At 36.6% G+C, this 20,655-nt stretch overlaps 1 protein-coding gene and 1 long non-coding RNA gene across 2 annotated transcripts in view; one reads left to right on the plus strand and one right to left on the minus strand.

The window, feature by feature from the left end:
- The window catches only part of LOC116425277 (lachesin), a 473,102-nt gene that overhangs the window by 397,739 nt on the left and 54,708 nt on the right, over positions 1 to 20,655 (plus strand). Inside the window, exon 7 of the mRNA XM_076366478.1 lies at positions 2,722 to 2,797. Within this exon, the coding sequence (XP_076222593.1) occupies positions 2,722 to 2,797 (76 nt within the window). The remainder of the gene's footprint in view (positions 1 to 2,721; positions 2,798 to 20,655) is intronic.
- Positions 18,096 to 20,655, minus strand: part of LOC143174414 (uncharacterized) — a 39,819-nt gene continuing 37,259 nt past the window's right edge. Inside the window, exon 3 of the long non-coding RNA XR_012998316.1 lies at positions 18,096 to 19,756. This is a non-coding gene — a long non-coding RNA (uncharacterized LOC143174414). The remainder of the gene's footprint in view (positions 19,757 to 20,655) is intronic.

Raw genomic sequence — 20,655 nt, forward strand, 5'->3', positions numbered from 1 at the left:
TTTCCACGGGGAGCCGGCAATTTTCGGAATATCCTTTTCCATACGTGAAAATAATCCGGGAATAAATCTTACGACACATCGCGAAACTTTTCAAATATCACCTGTTGGCTGCGCGAGTGTTGATGCCAGATAAAGTTCAGGTTAGGGAAGTATTTGCCGGCTCAATCTGCCACTGGTACCGGAGTCACGGGATTACTTCACGGTTGGGGAAATCTTGTAGTATAACGGTTACTTTCGTTTTCGGAAGAGGCGACGCGAACTCGGGAGAACCGTCTGCTGGGGTTATGAATCTTTTCGTCACTTTTCGGAGGAGGATTTTTTAATGCATAAAGGGAAACGTGAAATTCATTCAGTGAGATCTTACTGTCTCGAATGTAGTGCCAATGGGTTGCTGGGATCGCGCTGATTGAAATGAGCCCAAACACGATGGGGATCGGAGGAGTTTGACGAATTTGATGAATTTTTGGAATTAAAGGCGCGTTTTCATAAAAGTGGTAAAAGTAGTCCGATTTGTGTCGTGTTTGGGCTCTTTTTAATCGGAGGAATCTTGATAGTCCATTGGTAGTGCAATTGAGAAGGTAAAATTAACCCTTTGCTCTGGGCAGTTTTTCAGTAGAAATATTTTAACATTCGATGATGAGATAAAGACGATATTTTGTGAAATTAATACTAAGAGAAACCAAATGTACATCGAAGAACAAAACTATTTTATTTCAATACTTCTCAAATTGATGCATCATACGTAGTATAATATTAAATACCAAATTTTATAGTTCCACTGTGTGAAATCAGATGGTGAGAGTCATCTCTCGAGTGCAAAGGGTTAACTTAAGTGCAGCAATTTAAATTTTACCTTCTCAAATATAGTATTATTGAATTCTTGAAATTTTGCCGATTAAAACAAGTCCACACACGACGGGCATCGGACTAGTTTTGTCAATTTCAAGTAATTAACGAAATTAAAGGCTCGTTTCTATGAAATCGAAAAACTAAACCGATTCATATCGTGCTTGGACTAATTCTAACAGCAACGATCTCAGGAATTCACTGGCACTACGTTTGAGAAGATAACGTTAAGGTTACTGTAAACAAATCGAACTACTTCCACCGCCCTAACGTAATTAACGATATTAAAGCCCCGTTTCCATAAAATCGTAAAACTAGTCCGATTTATGTCATGTTTGGGCTCGTTTTAATCAGAAGAATCTCGACATTCCATTGGTGCTATGATTGAGAAGGTAAGGTTAAAATGATTGCAACTGAAATTTTCTCAATTGCATATTTACATTTGACGCACGTCGTTTTGAAGTCCGCTCCTCGACCCTCGATGCTCGACCGACTGCGTCGTCCCGTTTCTGCCTATTGTATTCATTTCCTGTCTCTGTCTACTGGGATCAGGTTACACTGAGCTCGAGTCAGTGAGCATTGTGGGAGTAGTAAGTCTGGTGCTGTAGAATTTAAACAAACACCATTGTATCTCGTTTCTGCCCATTGTATTCATTTTCTGTCCCTGTCTAGAATCAAGTTACACCGACCTTGAGCCAGCGAGTACTGGGAGAATAGTATGATTGACTCTGTAAAATTTAACCGAGCAGATTCCTATGAAATTTAAGTGAGCCGTACAAATCATTGAAACTAAAGAGCCAAAATTATACACAATTTAAGTTCTCAAACTAAACAATAAATTCCACAATAAATTCGAAAGAAATCATTGGTTAATTTTCATTTGGCAAAACGTTCCTATTTGGAAAACTAAGTTGCAGACAAATGATTTAATTACTCACACAGCAAGAGATGTAGTTTCTGTTGTTGTTATTATTCAAGCAATTAATTTATATTTTAGCTTCATTTGCTGAAGGTTCTGTAAATTTCAAAGAATCTTCGATGGCAAAGGGTTAAATGAGTGTCACTGCAATAAGTATTCGGAGTTGTTGAAAGCCTGTGATGCTATCATCTAAAATATAGGATCCTGGAGGCAGGCTCCATAGGGACAAAGCCCCCAGCCAGTCAGCCGATAGAGGGGAACATTAATGGTCCATGGCGTGTCTAGACTGTAGCGTTCACGCGTCGCCAGAGGAAAAGTGGGGATTGCGTCATCTGTTGTGTCGTCAGTGCCCTGGGGTCCTGACATCTTAACACTGATGGGAACTTAGGATCACGGTCAAGGGTTCGGAGCCTTCACCTGCTTACCAGGTGGAAAGGTGGGGACGTTAACGAGCCACGACACGTTTAGGGTATTGTGCTGAAGTGACGCGAACGGGAAGAGAGGATTTTTAGGTTTGAATTTCGACTCTTACTGCTGTGTCAATAGGAATACTTTGCCTCTTAAATTGTAAAGAGTAATTGATGTACCTCGTAATAATTGACCTCATAATTTTAATAATTGTCAGATAGGTACACAATTGAAAGAATAATTTGCATACAGATGAACTATAAAAAATAATTGATATACCTCACAATAATTGATCTCATAATTTTAATAATTGTCAAATAGGTACCCAATTAAAAGAACAACTTGTACAATAATAAATTACAAAAAATAATTTCCCTACCTCACAATAATTGACCTCACAATTTCAATTACTGTCAAACAGTTACACAATAAAAATGTTAACGTTACACCATCCAGTACTACTCTCAAATCAAACAAAACGAGTCAAAAAATCTCTACAAATCCCCACTTCCCCTAATTTCTAATATTATCATTATTTCCATTTTCAGGAGGAGGATTACGGCAGCTACAAATGTATCGCGAAAAATTCACGTGGAGAGACGGACGGCACCATCCGGCTGTACAGTAAGTGTCGTTTGTTTACATGTGCTTTAAACCATCCCGCAGAAACGTTTGTCGAGCTAATGACGGTTCGTCACGGTGACTCGCTGTTCGTGTACGCCAGTGGTTCGCAAACGAGGTGGATGCATACCTTGTCCTGATGAATTTTTAAAAAACGCCCTCCCTCGCCACCCTGCCTTCTAAATTATTCACGTGTTTAATACTATTTTCGCCTTCCCTTTTCAACCACCTTTCCGACTTTCCGTATAATTGGAGGATGTTTGCTCGTCGCGGACATTTTCGTTCTTCCAGTGATGTATGCAAATCCGAATATCACGTTAGGACGTGCTTCATTTAGTACCATTATTTCTGTTTGAATCGTGCCAGATATCTCTTAAAACTTTGAAGGAATTGTTTTTGCAATTTTTTGTTTGTCGCTGTATTTTATTCTTGGAATTTATGTTAGAATTTTCTCAATATTTGAAGGAATTGTTTATGTATTTTTTGTTTGTTGCTGTTATTCTTGGACTTTATGTTAGAATTTTCTCAAAATTTTGAATTTGTATTTTTTGTTTGTTGCTGTATTTTATTCTTGGACCTTATGTTAGAATTTTCTCAAAATTTTGAATTTGTATTTTTTGTTTGTTGCTGTATTTTATTCTTGGACCTTATGTTAGAATTTTCTCAAAATTTTGAAGAAGTTGCTTTTATTTTTTGTTTGCTACTGTATTTTATTCTTGGACATTATTTTAGAATTTTCTCAAAATTTTGAAGGAGTTGTCTTTTTTTTGTTTATTGCTGTATCTTAATTTGGATCTTTAATGTTTATTTTTGGTTTAGTTTGTTATTAGATATTTTTGATTTTTAACTCGGTTATATATTAATGGGAATATTTATTGTTTGGTTTGATTGAATTTTTATTTGGAAATTTGATCTTTAAGTGACATATGGAATAATAATTAAAGTAAATTGAATAATTCAGTAATAGATGTAATAAAGGATTGTTAACACAGTTAATACAATTTGTAAACAATGGGTTAATGGAATTTTATAGAAACATTTGAGACGAGTTGATATTTGTTGGAATTTGTTATAATATTAATGAGATTAGAAATAAAAATAGGAGAGGTCTATTAAAATTGTAATAAACATTTCCAAACTATGTTTATGCCATATAATTTCAAATATAATTTTACACCTGCTTTTACTGGACTTTTATCTATTTTGCTCTTTGAAATAAAAATTAAGAACTCTTATTATTTATAAATTAGAAATAAATATGTTATTTCTAAATAATATGATAAATAATATTTGATAATGTTTGATAATGTTTGATAGTATTAGATAAATATATTATTTCTAAATAATATGGTAAATAATATTTGATAATATATTATCATACTACTTAGAAATGATATATTTATCATATTATTTAACATAACGTTTATCATATTATTCAGAAATAATATATTTATCATATTATTTAGAACTAATACATTTATAATATTATTTAAAAATAATAATTCTCCTAACCTTCCAAGAACCTATCATCACCCAACCCACATCCAATCACAGAATCATCAAAATTAGCTAATCAAGTAAATCACCGTCATCCATTCCCTCCACATGAAATACAATTTCTGCAACGAGGAATTCACGAAAGTTTGAGAGACACTGCTCGCACATCTATTCCACTCTTGCTGGAGGTGTTTACGAAGTAGAGGAAGAGGAGTCGCGTTATTTGCTGGCACGCTTGGCAATCGGATGCAGAACGTTCTTCGGTCGATGTGTTCGGTATCGTATTGGCTAAGTCTCGGATTTCAGTAATTTCGACTGGCTCGACAAATATATACCCGCAATTAATGAACTGCTCCCGGAGCCCCGGGGAATGCTTTTGCGGCGATCTATTAATTCCTGATTACATCGTTGGTGAAATCGCGCGAAAACACGAGCCGCCCCTTCGGTTACACTGTTTGATTTGAGACACGGAGTAATTGCAACCGGTTTAACTAATCTCGGAGTCCCTCTTAGAAATCTTTTAATCTTGAAATGCAATTTTACGGGACGAGTAAATTCCACGAGATACTTCATCGTTTTGTGTGTCAGTAGCAAAAATGGAAATGAATAATTATTGATTAATTAGTACGTAATTATTAGGTGACAGTGTCTAGTTATTTGCGTTGACTCTGATCGTACCACATGATTTTATAACGAATTATGCCGTGATGTGTAATTTAGGGTGGTTGCTTGAAAGATGACTTCTGACGATTTTGAAAATAGTGTTGTTGAAATAGGAATAAATGGAATGATTAAAATGTCATTGTTTTTGTTTGTAAGGTGAGAATTTATATTTGTGAGGCTATATTGGTTGAAGCTGAATTGTAATTTGTAGTTTGGATTGGTTGCTTGAGAAATGGCTTCTGAGTATTGTGGAAATAGTGCTGGAGACTTCTTAGAAATTTTAACTACTAAAATTTTAATAAATTATAGAAATATTTGGACACTGAGGTATTCTTGGCTTTAACATCTCAAATGGAATTCAACAAATATAAATATTACTCAATTCAAATGAAATATTCTCCTGTTATCGATTATTACATTGCAGGACAAATGTAGACAGAATATTTATAAAATATTTCTCCTTTCAATAAATAATTACAGACAAAGTTGTATCGAGTTGAAAAAAAACAATGAATTTTCTTAAATGCAAATTACATATTACTCCTTATCAATGATCTCAGAGACACTGACAATACGACCATAATTTCCTCTTCTCAATAAATTGTAATAATATAAAAATAATTATAAAATAATTAATATAAAATAATAATTATAAAAATAACAAAATCGGATCACAGTTCAGAGATCACAGAGCAAAAGGTGAAACCGAACAAAATTTTTCTTATCGTGCAAAGAATAATTCCCCATAAATATTGTCCTGGAAATCCCCGATTCCAACTCCTCCCGGGGCGGTGTGTACACCGCTTAATGTATGCATATGACATAGAGGGCCGCCGCAGAAATGGCGGGTCGCTGTGCAAACTATGTGTAAGTACAGCGGCGTCTACACGCGCGGAGGAACGGGTGATTTCGGTGTCCAGCGGCGAGCCGTACGGGAAAGAGGGGAAAACACTCCGCCATTAGTATGCATCGGTTTTTCGCATTAGCGACATTCAAATGAAGCGGCCCGTTTAGCATAAAAGGCCGCCGGCAAGAAAAAACGAGGTGATCCGGCCGGCAATTACACCGGCCTTCTGCCCTAAACTCCGGGGATCCCTGGAAATCGGAGATCGCCGCGGCTGTATTTGTCATCGCGATCCGGAGGGGGGGGACGTTTATCCGTGGAGCGTTTGCGATGATAACGACTCCGGCCGGCGATAGTGATTTTAGGTTAGGTTCTAGGGCCGGGTCAACCGATGGATGGTTTTGGTAGTTTTTCTTGTAAATGGTAAATATTAGAAAGAAATGAAGTACTGTCTGCTATAGGTTATGAATGTTGACGTCACTTTTTGGAGGATTTTTTAATGCATAAAAGGAAATGTTAAATTTATTCAGGGAGATCTTACTGTATCGAATGTAGTGCCAACGAATTGCTGAGATCGCGCTGATTGAAATGAGCCCAAACACGATGGGGATCGGAGTAGTTTGAGGAATTTGGTGAATTTTCGAAACTAAAGGCGCGTTTCCATGAAAGTGGTAAAGGTAGTTCGATTTATGTCGTGTTTGGGCTCATTTTAATCGGAAGAATCTCGACAGTCCATCGATAGTGCAATTGAGAAGGTAAGATTAACTGTTTGCACTTGGCGATTTTTCAGTAAAAAGGTCAAGAGGTTAATGATGTTTAGCAGTTATTTTGGAGACTGCATGACGTGAATACACCCGTTGCGTCGCTGGAAAATTTGGTTTATGCTCATTGAGTCAGTAAACTACAGAAGTGGAAAAATTATGATGTCAAATCACTGAACTTTGACCCTTTGAATTACAACGTGTGAGACTCGTGACTAAGATTTTAAGTCTTGTGAATACAAATGAAATACCATGTTTCAATTATTATGTTTTAGAGCAAAGGACATAGAAGGTGTGTACAATTTTTCAAAGTCAATCGATCAAATTCGTCAAAATGATGTCTTCCAGATGCCTTCTTTTTGCCATTATTAATCATATGAGAAATGTATCTCTAGGAAATTATTGAAGAAATTGATTCAGCAATACTTTGAATTTTCGCAAGCATATTTTACATCCAAAGCAATACGCCAAACAAAAATTAAGAAAATACAATGTTTAAATAAAATTTATCTAAACATCCTGCAAACAATTATAAACTCTCGCAATACAACTATATACAATACGTTATACAATCTACAAGCATGTTTTACATCCAAAACAACACTGCAAACAAGAACGAAGAAAACACCAGAGTAACCGAACATTTTCTAGTAATAAGACTGAATACATTCGTCCAAATAACTTAACGGGAGAAAAAGGGGTGAGTAAAAACGGAGTTAATACACTGGCCGCTGTACCAGAGGGAAATCCTCGGCGCGTTCCGCGGAAATTGCTTTCTAATTGGCGAGATTTTTAAAAGTCACACAATAGCTCAGAGAGTTTTCACCCCCGGACACGGATATTACTTACTAATTGGTCGCTTTTATAAAACAAAATGTATAAAGGCACTGTTCTCGGTTTCGCAAACAGCCGCGAGTTCATTCGCAATTACTCAAGCTTAACTGCGGACATTTTTTCTTCGTTCAGCCGCGTTTTCATTCGGCTCTCCTTTTAACTTACATAATCTGTAGTCATTCTTTCCGGCGCAAACGTTTATCCTCCGCTCCTTCCGTCCCATCAGCGGGAACTTGGTAAACATCGACGAAGAATGCAGCGTTGACGGATGTTCGTTGAGAATTGAATAATCTGATTTGATCAGGCTTTGTCGAATCGGGTTACTTATTTCATTAAAGGTATCAGGGTGTTATTTCTTGAAAGGATTCTTTTTCTGTTGCAACGAAGGTTGAAGATTTTTAGTTTATTTACGTGATAATATTTATATATGTTATAATTGACAAATTATCGTTCTTTCCAAGATTTTGAGTTTCGTTCAGAAACGGCCGTTCGATCGCGCCGTAAGCCAGGTCAAAAATGATCCACCCCGATTTTTCCCTCCCCAATGATCCAAAAGTCACCAGACGTCTTTCTGATAAAGTACTACAGAAATTACACAAATCACTCCATTTACATCATTCACACTTTCCAAATTACCGACTTTCGACCAGAAAATCATTCGGAGACGCCGTAACCCGGGTCAAAAATGACCCACCCCGATTTCTCCTTGTCGTAACAATCCAAAAGACGCCAGACGTCTTTCTGACAAACTACTAAAGAATTTACCCGGAGCATTCCATTTGCATCACTTACACTTCCTCACTTTTGCCCAGCACATCACCATTCGGTGACACCGTAAGCCGGGTCAAAAATGACCCACCCCTCTTTCTCCCTCCCCACCGCTCCCAAATACTCCAGACGTCTTCCCGGCAGACTACCAAACTACCTCGACTCAACGATACGCGATTCATCCGAATCATTTCGTCTGCATCCCCCATACTCTCCGAGTCACCTCGCCTCACCCACCAGTGATCCGTTCGGCCCGCGCGACTTAGGGGATCCGAAATTAAGTGGCAGAACTCGGGGATACGTCCGACGAGTTTTATTAAGCGGCATAAAAAAGAGATTTGTCGTCCGACCGAGACAGAGCCGAGCCAGCCAGTTAGCTCCGGCTTCGCCGGGGGTCTCCGGCCGCGGGACCCCGGTCCCCTAACCCCCCCTCGTGCACGGGGACGGAACAGAAGGGAGCTCGAACGCTGAAGAGCAGCAGAGCTCGTAGATATGAATTTATTATTAAGGACCGCCTAAGGGCCAAAGTACCCTGTTTCTTGATAACTAACCATTCCGGCCAGCCACACCGTCTCCTCGAACCACTCCTCCACCCCCCGGTCCCGCGCCATTCTTTTTGGCCAGGCTGTTCCTTGCTTTTTTCCGATTCCACCCTCCTTTTCGTTTGTTCGCCGGGAAAGCCCGGGCACGGCTAATTTATTCTATAGTCGAGTCAAACTGCTATTTGTGACGGCCCGAGGGTGCCTGCCAGCCGGACGGACTGAAGTTCCGATGGCAACAATATCGTATTCATTCGCCTGTCTTCTTCTTCTTCTTCTTCTTCTTCTTCTTCGTTCCTGAGGATTTCGAACCTCGTATACATAATGCAACGCCTCCTCCTGCGCCTCGACTGAGACAAGGATTTAATTGTCGGTCTCACGCGGTACCTTCCGTTGCCATTTAAGATGTCCGCTTCCCGTTATTTCTTGGAAGGATTCTTTTTCTCTCGCAACGAAGATTGAACATTTTTAGTTTATTTACGTGATAATATTTATATATGTTATAATTGACAAATGATCATTCTTCCCAAGATTTCGAGTCTCGTTCAGAAACGGCCGTTCGATCGCGCCGTGAGTCGGGTCAAATATGACCCACCCCTGATTTCTTCTTTTAACAATGATCCCAAAGAAGTCTTCCCAACAAATTACTAAACTAATTCGACTTACAAATACTAATACTTCCAAAGTTACCAATTTCTACCCAGAAAATGGCCTTTTCTTCGAACCTCGTATACATAATGCAACGCCTCCTCCTGCGCCTCGACTGAGACAAGGATTTAATTGTCGGTCTCACGCGGTACCTTCCGTTGCCGTTTAAGACGTCCGCTTCCCGTTTTTCTCCCGGATGCAGATCTCACTGCTCGCTACACTCCGGACTAATTAATGATCGGACGATTGCGAGACGCAGGGAGACCAGGGAACATAGTGTTCGAGTTAGGAGAATTGACGGTTGAGGAGTTGTGAGTGGTCTGTGGTTTATTAGGTGATTTTGAAGTTGAAGGTCAGGTGAAGATCGTGGTTTGGAGATTAAAAATATTTTTAAGGGAAATATGTTCAAAGCTGTATACGTTACAAAGCACCGAAAATATCAAGAAACCACATCAAAATATATAAAATTGAAAAAAAGACTTGAATATAACGTAGTATTTTATTTAAAAAATCAATACAGTTCATAAGCAAAATATGACTGAAATTTCTGTGGCACGGAACGTGTTAATTGACTTACTGGATTGAACTGACTAATTAATTTGAATTTTTACACACGCAGACTTAAACGTTCGTCGTTGTGGTTTCAGGCCTTCGAGATGTATTTGTTTCAATAAAATTATTAAAACTATTGAATATATTGTTAGTTTGTATTCATAAGTTAATGTTTATTAATTTAGTACCGTGTAAATTTGTTTGTAATCATCCTGTTTGGAATCTGTTTGTACTGGAGTTCATAGTACGTTTGTTCTTGAATAAATGTTATTCGGTACAATTGTTTCGTCGAATGGTTTCAAAGTTCAAGGTCACTTCAAGGTCATACCTTAGAAATTCGTTGTATACGGTGTCTTTCGACACCTTCGATCGAGACAGTGCTAAAAACACACTGTGAATTGCTGAAATAATTATACAATTAACCTCGTGCTATGTAACGAACATAACCGCAACATGACGTCACTCCTTCCTACAAACGTACGTCTTATTTTACGTCCCTTATTCTTCTCAAGTGATTCGTTAATGATATTCTTAGAACGAAACAAATCGGCTGACTTCCCTCTTGTCTCTATATTTAATCTCATACGCGACATTAAATCTTTCTTGTCCGGCATTTCGGCTACCTCTCGCCATGTCTGTTATTACAGCGAGGCAAATTAGCTGTTCGTTCAGAAAATTAGAAACGCGAATTACGCCGGCTGATAAAAAATTCAGGGGGATTTTTTCTCGCTCACGGTTACGAAAAAACCGCGGGCGAGGAGATTGTATTACCAGGATGAATTCTCCGCAAGAAGGATAATACTAATTCCCGGGGAATTCGATTCTTCTCAATTAGTCAACGAATAACGATGAATCCGTAATTATACTGATGCGATCATAGGTATTGTTAGATTGATAAGAAATGAGGAAGTGAGAATTATTTTTTATTTTGTGAATAATTTTTAATAATATAATGATATTTCTGAATCAGATATTATATTATATATAATATTGTTATATATGATTTAATGCTTAATTTAATTTAATGTTAATATCTGATATAATAATTATATATAATTTAATATTTAATGTAGTTTGATATTAATATATAATATAATGTGTTATATATAATTTAATATTTTATAACGTCATATATATATTATTTCTGATTTAGAAATAATATTTAATGATATAATATTGTTTCTAATTTAGAAATAATAAGAGGTTTCAATTTTTATGTTAAGGGACAGGATAAATTTGTAGCAAACGCAAATCGCATAGAAAAGATAAGAGTATAGTAAAAGCAATTGTAAAATAATATTTGACATTATAAGGTATAAACATGGTTTGAAAATGTTTATTATAAAGCTAAATATATTAAATACAAGATATCTGAATATTCTTCATAGAGGCCTGACTATTTCAAAATTATTTAAAACTTCATCAAACAGCATTAAGATTACTTTAAAATTATTAAAAATTTATCAAAAGTATCTGAATATTTTCCATTTAGAACTAATTATTTCAAAATCGTTCAAAAGTTTAACAAATACCAAAAAAATATTTGAACATTTTACACATAGAACTGATTATTTTCAAATTATTTAAAAATTTATCAAGCAACGATAAGATTACTCTAAAATTATTTAAAAATTAATCAAACAAGAAGATGTTTGAAAATTATATCGATATATGGAAAATTTTCAAACATCTTCCTGTTTGATTAATTTTTAAATAATTTTAGAGTAATTAATGTCACTGAAAATCATCAGCCAAAATCTCCGAATTTTTAAAGAATTATTTTGTACATAATGTGTTAATATATCCTCTGGTTTCAAGGTCTCGAATTTCTTTCTGTTAATCTCCAACGAAGGACGCTTTATTAACATTACGATACTCCGCGATACTGTCATGCACGCTTCGAGGCAGTAAATTCTAAATAGCATAATTAACATGCGTAATTAATACGTACTATGCTTCGAGAGTGCATCAATTGCGGTTCATATACATTCCATAGCAGAAACGCATTAAACTGAATATACCATGACGATGGTCGATGGATATTGATTTCAATCGATTAGTCCACGTTTCCACTTACTAAGCTCGCATTAATCGAAATAATAAGTGTTTTTGTAGTGTGATGCTCAATGCGGCGAATTGGCAACATGGTATTCCGCGTAGAAAGCTGAACATATGGAATTGACAGTAAAACTAGCAGAATGGCCAAAATGGCACATTTCTGATTTGTTATTTTTGGCAATTATTCGAAATAAATAAGAGAATGATTGAAATTATTGATTTAGTAATTGAAAACGGAAATATAGGTAGTTTTAGTGTTAACAGTAAAGTAGCAGAATGGTCAAAATGGCACATTCCTGATTTGTTATTTTTGGAATTATTAACGAGATGTTTCTGTGGAAAATGATTGAAATTATTGGTTCAGCAATAATATGACAACAGAATTGTAGGTAGTTTTGGTATTGACAGTAAAACTAGCAGAATGGTCAAAATGGCACATTCCTGATTTGTTATTTTTGGAATTGCAAAGCAGCTGAAGAAACTTGACATTCAAACTTCTTCCATTTCATTAAAATCAGTTCAAAATTTAAAAATTCAGCTAAAATCAATTATTTCCCTGTCCCATTCGAAAAATTGATTCCCCAATGAATATAATTATAAAAATTACCTTTCGTTCAAATTTAGTATAAAATAATGTGACATGAAATAGTTAATAAACTATTATTTTCCAATTTCGAAAAAACGAAAAGAAACCAATCGAAGAAACTCCATGTTCAATTAAAATCAATTATTTCCTTGCTCCACTCAAGAAATTGATCAATATTTATAATTATAAAAATTCTTTTCGTATCAATTTAGTATAAAATAATGTGACATGAAATAACTAATAAACTATTTTTTTCAATTTCGAGAAAACGAAGAAAAACCAATTGAAGAAACTCGACAATTAGCTAAAATCAATTATAATTAAATTATAATTAAATAATTATAACTAAATATTAATACAATTAAATATTTCCCTGTTCCACTTGAAAAATGGATTCAATATTCGTAATTACAAAAATTCCTCTCATTCCAATTCAGTATAAAATAATGTGATATGAAATAACTAATAAACTAATTCTTTCTCTATTCCAAACAAACGAATAGAAATCAATTAAAGAAACTCGTTCAACTAAAATCAATTATTTCCTTGTTCCACTCAAAAAATTGATTCAATATTTATAATTATAAAAATTCCTTTTCATTTCAATTCAGTGCAAAATAATGTGACATGAAATAATTAATAAACTATTTCTTTCAATTCCAAAAAAACCAAATATAAACCAATCGAAGAAACTAGTTCAACTAAAATCAATTACTCCCCACCGCTCGAAAAAAAAATTTTCAATTTCCCATAGAAACCATCCAGTTTACAGAGCAGTTTTAACGAAGGAAAGGTTAAACAATCTTTTATTCATAAACTGCGATTGGCCTGTATTTATAAATTCAAAGTGAAACAACAAGTTAAACAAACTTCATTGAAGCTCCTAGATAATTTATTCGTTAGGGAACAGCAATTCTGATTGCGGCCCCGGATACCATGGAATAGAATCATTCGGCTAATGTATACAATTTTAATAAGATATTAAACTAAAGTTCCCATGGGCAGATATTACTTTCAGCGCAACAACGTTGCGCGCGCAACCCACCCCTTTAAAGCTGAACTTCCCGGCGGCCCCAGCGCCCCCCCCCCCCAACCCTTAAAGTTTTGTTAATCAATTTTTCTTCGCGGAACACAAACACCGCCGCAGCGAATATTCTCGGGAATTCTTCTACGGTGTTGATTTTCTGCAATCGATCGTTCGGAAATTTATTAATGACACTAATTTCCATGGCGAACCGAATTTCCCGATCATTTTTCGAATCGATCGCCACCTTGGACTGTGCGTGGTGGAGTGAAAAAAGAGAATAAATAACTTTATTCACCTCAAAATAAATTTATCGTTTGTTTATACGAGGGTTGAATGTTTTTTTGTATTTTTAATATTCAGCGGTTTCGAGGGTTTGTTTTGCGTGTGACGCAGAGGGTTGGGGTTGTTGATGTGAAGTGGGGTGCTTCGAGGTTTTCGAATGTTGGGTAAATTGTTGATTTGTGGGGCTGGGAATTTAATGTGTTTGGATGTTGATGTGTGTGCTGTTTTTTTAATAGAGTAATTATTTATTTAGTATTGAGTGTAATTACTAATTATTTGAGTATAATTTGAGATAATTTCAGTATTGAATAAATAGTTAGTTAATTTGTGTGACTGATAATTTCAATATTGAATAAATAGTTAGTTGATTTGTGTGACTGATAATTTAATGTATTTGGATGTTGATGAGTATATCCTTTTTTGAATAAAATAATTATTGATTAATTTGAAGAATTCAATTAACTTTGATCTGTTTGTATTGAGGACAATGCAATGGTTATATGTGATAGCTAATTTAATTATGAGAGTAGAAGTGTTTCAGGTTCATTATAGTAGTATATTTTAATGGTTAATTATATTATAATATATTACTATACTATGTTACTAGAGTATACTATACTATACTATATGATACTCACTATACTATACTATACTATATGATACTCACTATACTATACTATACTATATGATACTCACTATACTATACTATACTATATGATACTCACTATACTATACTATACTATATGATACTCACTATACTATACTATACTATATGATATTCACTATACTATATGATACTCGATATACTATACTATATGATAATCACTATACTATATGATACTCACTATACTATACTTACTGTACAGTACTATACTCACTATACTATACTTATTGTACTGTACTATACTCACTATACTCACTACACTATACTTACTCTACTACAATAACATAAATAAAATACATTAGTACATTATAATATATTATAATATACATTTTCCTTAGCAGAAACTTATATTATTTCCTTAATCAGTTCATCAGTTCTCTTCCCTCTTGTTCAAGTCTCTAAAATACAAATTCTTCAATTTACTCGATAAATCCATAGAAAATTGAAAGGACGAAGGAGAATACGAAATCTCGACGTATCAAGTAGCCCTCGCGAGCTGTTTCGATTAATTGAACGGAAACACCGGCCAGTTATCAGTGGTTCGGAAAATCCACCGGAACTCCCGAGGAGATTTTCATTCCGAGAATCCCGCTAATGAATTCTTTACCGCGATACGCGCGCAAACAGAGGCTCCTCCGCAGCGCGATATCGGAGTTCCCGTTGCCGGGTTTAATTACGAATTGATCAAGACTTCCGTGAACTCGCCAGACAGGGACGACAACTCTCGGGCAGCCTTTTGTGTAACCCCGGAGGTGCGAAAATTCGCCACGGTCGCCGCAGCGAAGGGAGAAAGTTCCCGCGACTTTCGTGGCATCATTTGAAAAGTTAGCCCTCGAACGGCTAACGATTCAATCAATTATTTCGGCCAGGCGTATTCGTTCGCTGCCGCGACGTGGATCGTCTCGCTTAAGCTGATTTCTATTGTTACTTGTTCGTTGCTTCCGGGTTTTTTTTTAATGTAACCTAACTGGAACATTAATTAGGGTGATTTGAATTGTTGTTAATTCTTTTAGATATTTTTCGAACATAACCTAACCTCACATAAAAACATCACTTAAGCTGAACTTAATTGTTACTTGTTAATTCTTGTAGGTATTTTTTCGAACATAACCTAACCAAGACCTCACTTAAGCTGATTTGAAATGTTGTTAATTCTTTTAGATGTTTTTCGAACACAACCTAACCAAGAAATAACCAAAAAATAAACAAGGCCTCACTTAAGCTGAATCAAATTGTTGTTAATTCTTTTAGGTGTTTCTTCGAACATAACCTAACTGAAACCTCAATTAAGCTGATTTAAATTGTTACTTGTTAATCCTTTTAGACGTTTTTCGAACATAACCTAACTAAAACATTATTTAAACTGATTCATATTGTTACTTGTTAATTCTTTTAGATATTTTTCGAACGTGACATAACCAAGAAATAACCAAAAAATAACCAAGACCTCCCTTGAGTTGATTTAAATTTTTGTTAATTGTTTTAGATGTTTTTCGAACATACGCTAACTAAGACATGACTTAAACTGATTTATATTGTTACTTGTTAATTCTTTTGGGTGCTTTTTCGAACATAACCTAACCAAGACCTTACTTAAGCATACTTAAATTATTACTTGTCAAATCTTTCAAATATTTTTTCAAACATAACCTAACTAAAATCTACGAAATATAACCTAACCATTCAACAATTCAACCAATTATCTCCTCCAGCTAATTAATAACATGCCAAAGATCAATTTACTACTAAAGCTACTACTACCAATTTACTGAAGCAAGAAACAATACAAAATATTTATTCTAACACATCTTCACCAACAAATCCACGAAAGTAAATAAAACAAGAAAGCCAACAAAACTGCAATACGTCAATACCACACCATTCTAAATTCTTGTGCCCATTACAAAGCTAACCTATCTACTACTGCAACCATCTACTCTGGTCAAAGCAACAACTTCAACAACTACCACATCGCGACAATAGCTTCCCTAGCAGTTCACTTTCGCACACAGTCCACGTCCGGCAAAATAAACACGGCCTAGAGATTTTAATTGGTCAGTTGGCGCGGGAAATAAGATTAAAGGCAGCGGAAGGGGACACAAATTTTTTTCAATTCGGCTCAAAGTTGTCCGCGCCAGTGTTTCGATCGCGCTGCATCCCATAATACGAGATCTAAACGTGCGCGGCGAAAGGGAAAGTACAAGGGCTTTTAATTAACCCGACAGCCCCGGCCACGCTTTTTAAGTCGCCGCTCCCTTGTAATCGCCGAGCCTCTTTTCCTCTTCGAGCTGCGACCTCCAATCGAATCCTTGAGAATGAATCAATTAGCGATAATAAAGAAGCTGTAAATGAATTGCCGGTTCCTTCGCTCAGCTCCTCTGTCTCCGAGTCTCGAGTTTCTTAAGGTCTAGCTGCAATGGACTCGGCTGTCTTCCTTTTGCAGGGTGGAGCTTGGATTGAGGGGAGAGTTGATTATTGGCATTGTAAGATGGAGTAATGGTCGCGTAGACGACGTAATGTTGGGTTCCAGGTGGGGGATTTTGGTGAGGAAGAATGTAGGAGGAGGATATTTGCTTTGGGAACTGACTTGAAATTTTAATTGCAGGAATTTGAATGGTAGGTCTTTGAATGTAGTACTGGTGGATTGCTGGAGTTTTCCTGGTTAAAATGAGCCCAAACACGGTGGGAATCGGTTTAGGTTCGTCGATTCGGTGGAAACCGAGCTTTAATTTTGTTAACTTTGTTAAGTGGGTGGAAGGAGGATGATTTTCGTCGTGTTTGGACTTATTTTGTTCGGGAGAGTATTAGGAATTCACTGGGAGAATATTTGAGAAGGTAATGTTAAGGTTACTGCAAGCAAATCGGATTATTGTCACCGGATTAACGAAATTAACAAAATTAAAGGTTCGTTTGCACCGAATCGGTGAAACTAGACCGATCTGAGTCGTGTTTGGGCTCATTTTAATTAGGACGATCTCAGGAATTCACTGGTTCTACTTTTAAGAAGGTCAGGTTACACTGACTATAACTGAAATTTTCTTTATTACATGTTTGACTTAATATTCATTCTCTGCCTTTGTCAGGCTAAGCTCAAGTCAATTCCTGGAAGCAAATAGCTTCCAAATTACCTTTATTAAATACATTTCCTAACAATTTAAACCACAGCACTCTACTCTAAATAAATTAATAGAAAATTCAAAATTTAATTAATAAATTACTCCCTGTACATATTTTTCTACGAACTATTCTCATTTTTCATCTTCGGTTCATTATAAGATTTTCAATTAAATCCAACTAAGAAAATCTGTCGTCGTAGTATCATAAATATTAAAACAATTGCCTCCATTCATACAAAATTAAAGTTTTCCACGTGCATCGAATTATAATTAAATATTTGCAACTATTGTAATACGAATCTTTCCGTTTAGGAACTAACTAATAAGAATTTGTAATGAAAGAGGGAACCACAGGGAAGACGGAATTTTTAAATGTCTTAGAATATGGAACATTCGGGGGAGGAATACTCTCGTGAAGATTTGAAGCGACAAAGAACTGTGCGCTCCAACTATTCGGCTGTCTTTTCCTTCGTCGGTTTTTGTCTCTTTAGCGTACAAATTACACCGGTATTTCTTTTAATAGGTACACACTTCCCGGCGGTTGAATTAATTGCGGGCCACGAACAGTGCTTCGTTAGTGCTCGGCAAGTAAATTCGTTAAATATCTCATTCGCGCGGTCCGTTTCCGCGTTGCTGCGGAATGTGGAAACAGGCACGGTCGTAAAGCGTGCATAAAAAAGTGTCCAAATTCATTAAGCAAATAGTGGACACTGCATTCAGTAAGAAGTCGATCGTTGTACATTATCAAATTTCGTATTAATAGTTATTGAGTAATTTAAACGTATCCTCGATTTAATTTCACATGAGAATTTATTGAAATGCTCTTCCTGAAATAATTCTATTGGATCATCGAGTAAATAATATATTTTATAGACTCTTTTGCTTACATTAAGATAAACAATAATTTTTTTCAATCGAACAGTTGCAATGCTTAGACAGATAAACTGTAGATAATGAAGATCTTATTTTTTATAAATATAAAAAGTATGCAATAACCTTCTCGATCATAGTACCGATGGAATGTCAAGGTTCTCCTGATTAAAATGAGTCCAAACACGATGGGAATCGGTCTACTTTCACCGATTCGGTGGAAACGGACCTTTAATTTTGTTAATTTTGTTAAGTGGCTGAAAGTAGTCCGATTTTTGTTGTGTTTGGACTTATTTTGTTCAGGAGAGTCTCAGGAATTCACTGGGATTATATTTGAGAAGGTAACGTTAAAATTACCATAATCAAATCGAAGAACTTCTACCGAATTAACGCAATTAACAAAATTAAAGGTCCTTTCCCACCAAATCGGTGAAACTAGACCGATTCCCATCGTGTTTGGGCTCATTATAACCAGAAAAATCTCAGCAATCCATCAGTACTATGATCGAGAAGCTAATATCAAACATGCACTGAATAAAATTTCAATTGCACTTCAACGTCACCTTGTCCTAAGCACCAGATCTCAGAGATTATCTCAATAAAATTGAAAGCACACCTCCAAACGTAAAGTCTAACATCAGTCAGACTGACAAGCTCCGCAAATCCAGTGTCAACCACGAAGGCAGTCGGTGTGAAAGGTAGCCGAAGCACGAGAAAGAAAGACGGCCGGGAGCACAGATAGCAAGGGGGGTTCGGGGGGAGGCAAACGAACCTGAGGAGCGATAGAAAGGCAAAGAGTCGCTTGTATAATTCATGGGACCACCCCAAGTGGTTCCGTGGTCCATGGGTCTACCCACGTTTCAACTTGTACCTCCTGGCCCCGCGGGCTTCCAGCAGACTGTCCCTTACCCCACGCTGGCATCTCAATGCTGACCGACCGGCAGATTAGCCCCGGGAAATTGCCAAACTTCGCCCCCGCCGTGCCGGAAAAGTCGATTCCAAAAGTCGTTCCTCAAGCGGTCAGTAACCTCGCCAGACTTTCTGTTCGGCGTTCCTTAAGGTGGCCACGGCGGGACACCAGAAATTGTCTCTTAAATTAATGCGGCGTGAGGCGATCTCCATTCTCCGCTATCTGCCATCTTTCTCTTCAAATGTCCTACCCCCGAGGCGAAGTACCGTAGTCGTGTACAGCAGCCGCTTCATAGATGCGTATTGAGTGGGCAGGAGCGTAGTGAAAGGGGGAAACACTGAAACTACCGAGCAGAGAGACTGAGATGTTTATAGTTTGTTATAAAAATTAGGGAAGTGGTATTATGGTGTATAGAATCTAGTCAACATAAATATGTTAACGATTATTCCATTCGATTGCTGAAGTTTCGCTGATTAAAACGAGTACAAACACGACACCAATCGGACTAGTTTCACAATTTCATGGAAACGAGCCTTAATTTCGAAAATTTCGTTGAATTCGTGAAACTGGTCCGATTCCCGTCGTGTTTGGACTCGTTTTAATCGGGACAATGTCAGAAATTCAGTGGAACTGTATTTGAGAAGGTGACGTGAAAGTTATTGCAAGCAAATCGGACTACTTTCACCGACTTAATGAAATTAACAAAATTAAAGGCTCGTTTGCACCGAATCGGTGAAACTAGACCGATTCACGTCGTGTTTGAGCTCATTTAAATCAGGACAATATCAGGAATTCACTGGTGCTACGTTTAAGAAGGTCAGGTTAAACTGACAGCAATTGAAATTTTCTTCATTCCATGTTTGTCTCACTTTATCGATCCTCTGCTTTCTCAGGCTGAGCTCGAGTCAATCTCTAGAAGCAAATAACTTTGTCCTCTGTTTTCTGCTTACATCAATTCAACTGCTGAGACCCGAAATTCTATAAGCGAGCACTACTGCATTCGCATTTCAAGCAGCTTCTTCTAACTTTCATGAATACTTACTCGTCCGAATGAACGAAAAAATAACTAATTGAGTGAACCTTCGGGGGAGCTGCTATTACCTGTCAATGTTTCCGCTCGCTAATAAGGCAGAGGAGTTGGATTCGCGGGCTTTCCGTTGAAGGATAATCGCGGGCCTTTTGATCCCCGTACTTCAAGGACAATGAGACAGCGCGAACCAAGGATAAAGAAGGGGAATTAAT

The sequence above is a fragment of the Nomia melanderi genome, chromosome 1, assembly GCF_051020985.1.
Source record: "Nomia melanderi isolate GNS246 chromosome 1, iyNomMela1, whole genome shotgun sequence".
Taxonomy (NCBI): domain Eukaryota; kingdom Metazoa; phylum Arthropoda; class Insecta; order Hymenoptera; family Halictidae; genus Nomia; species Nomia melanderi.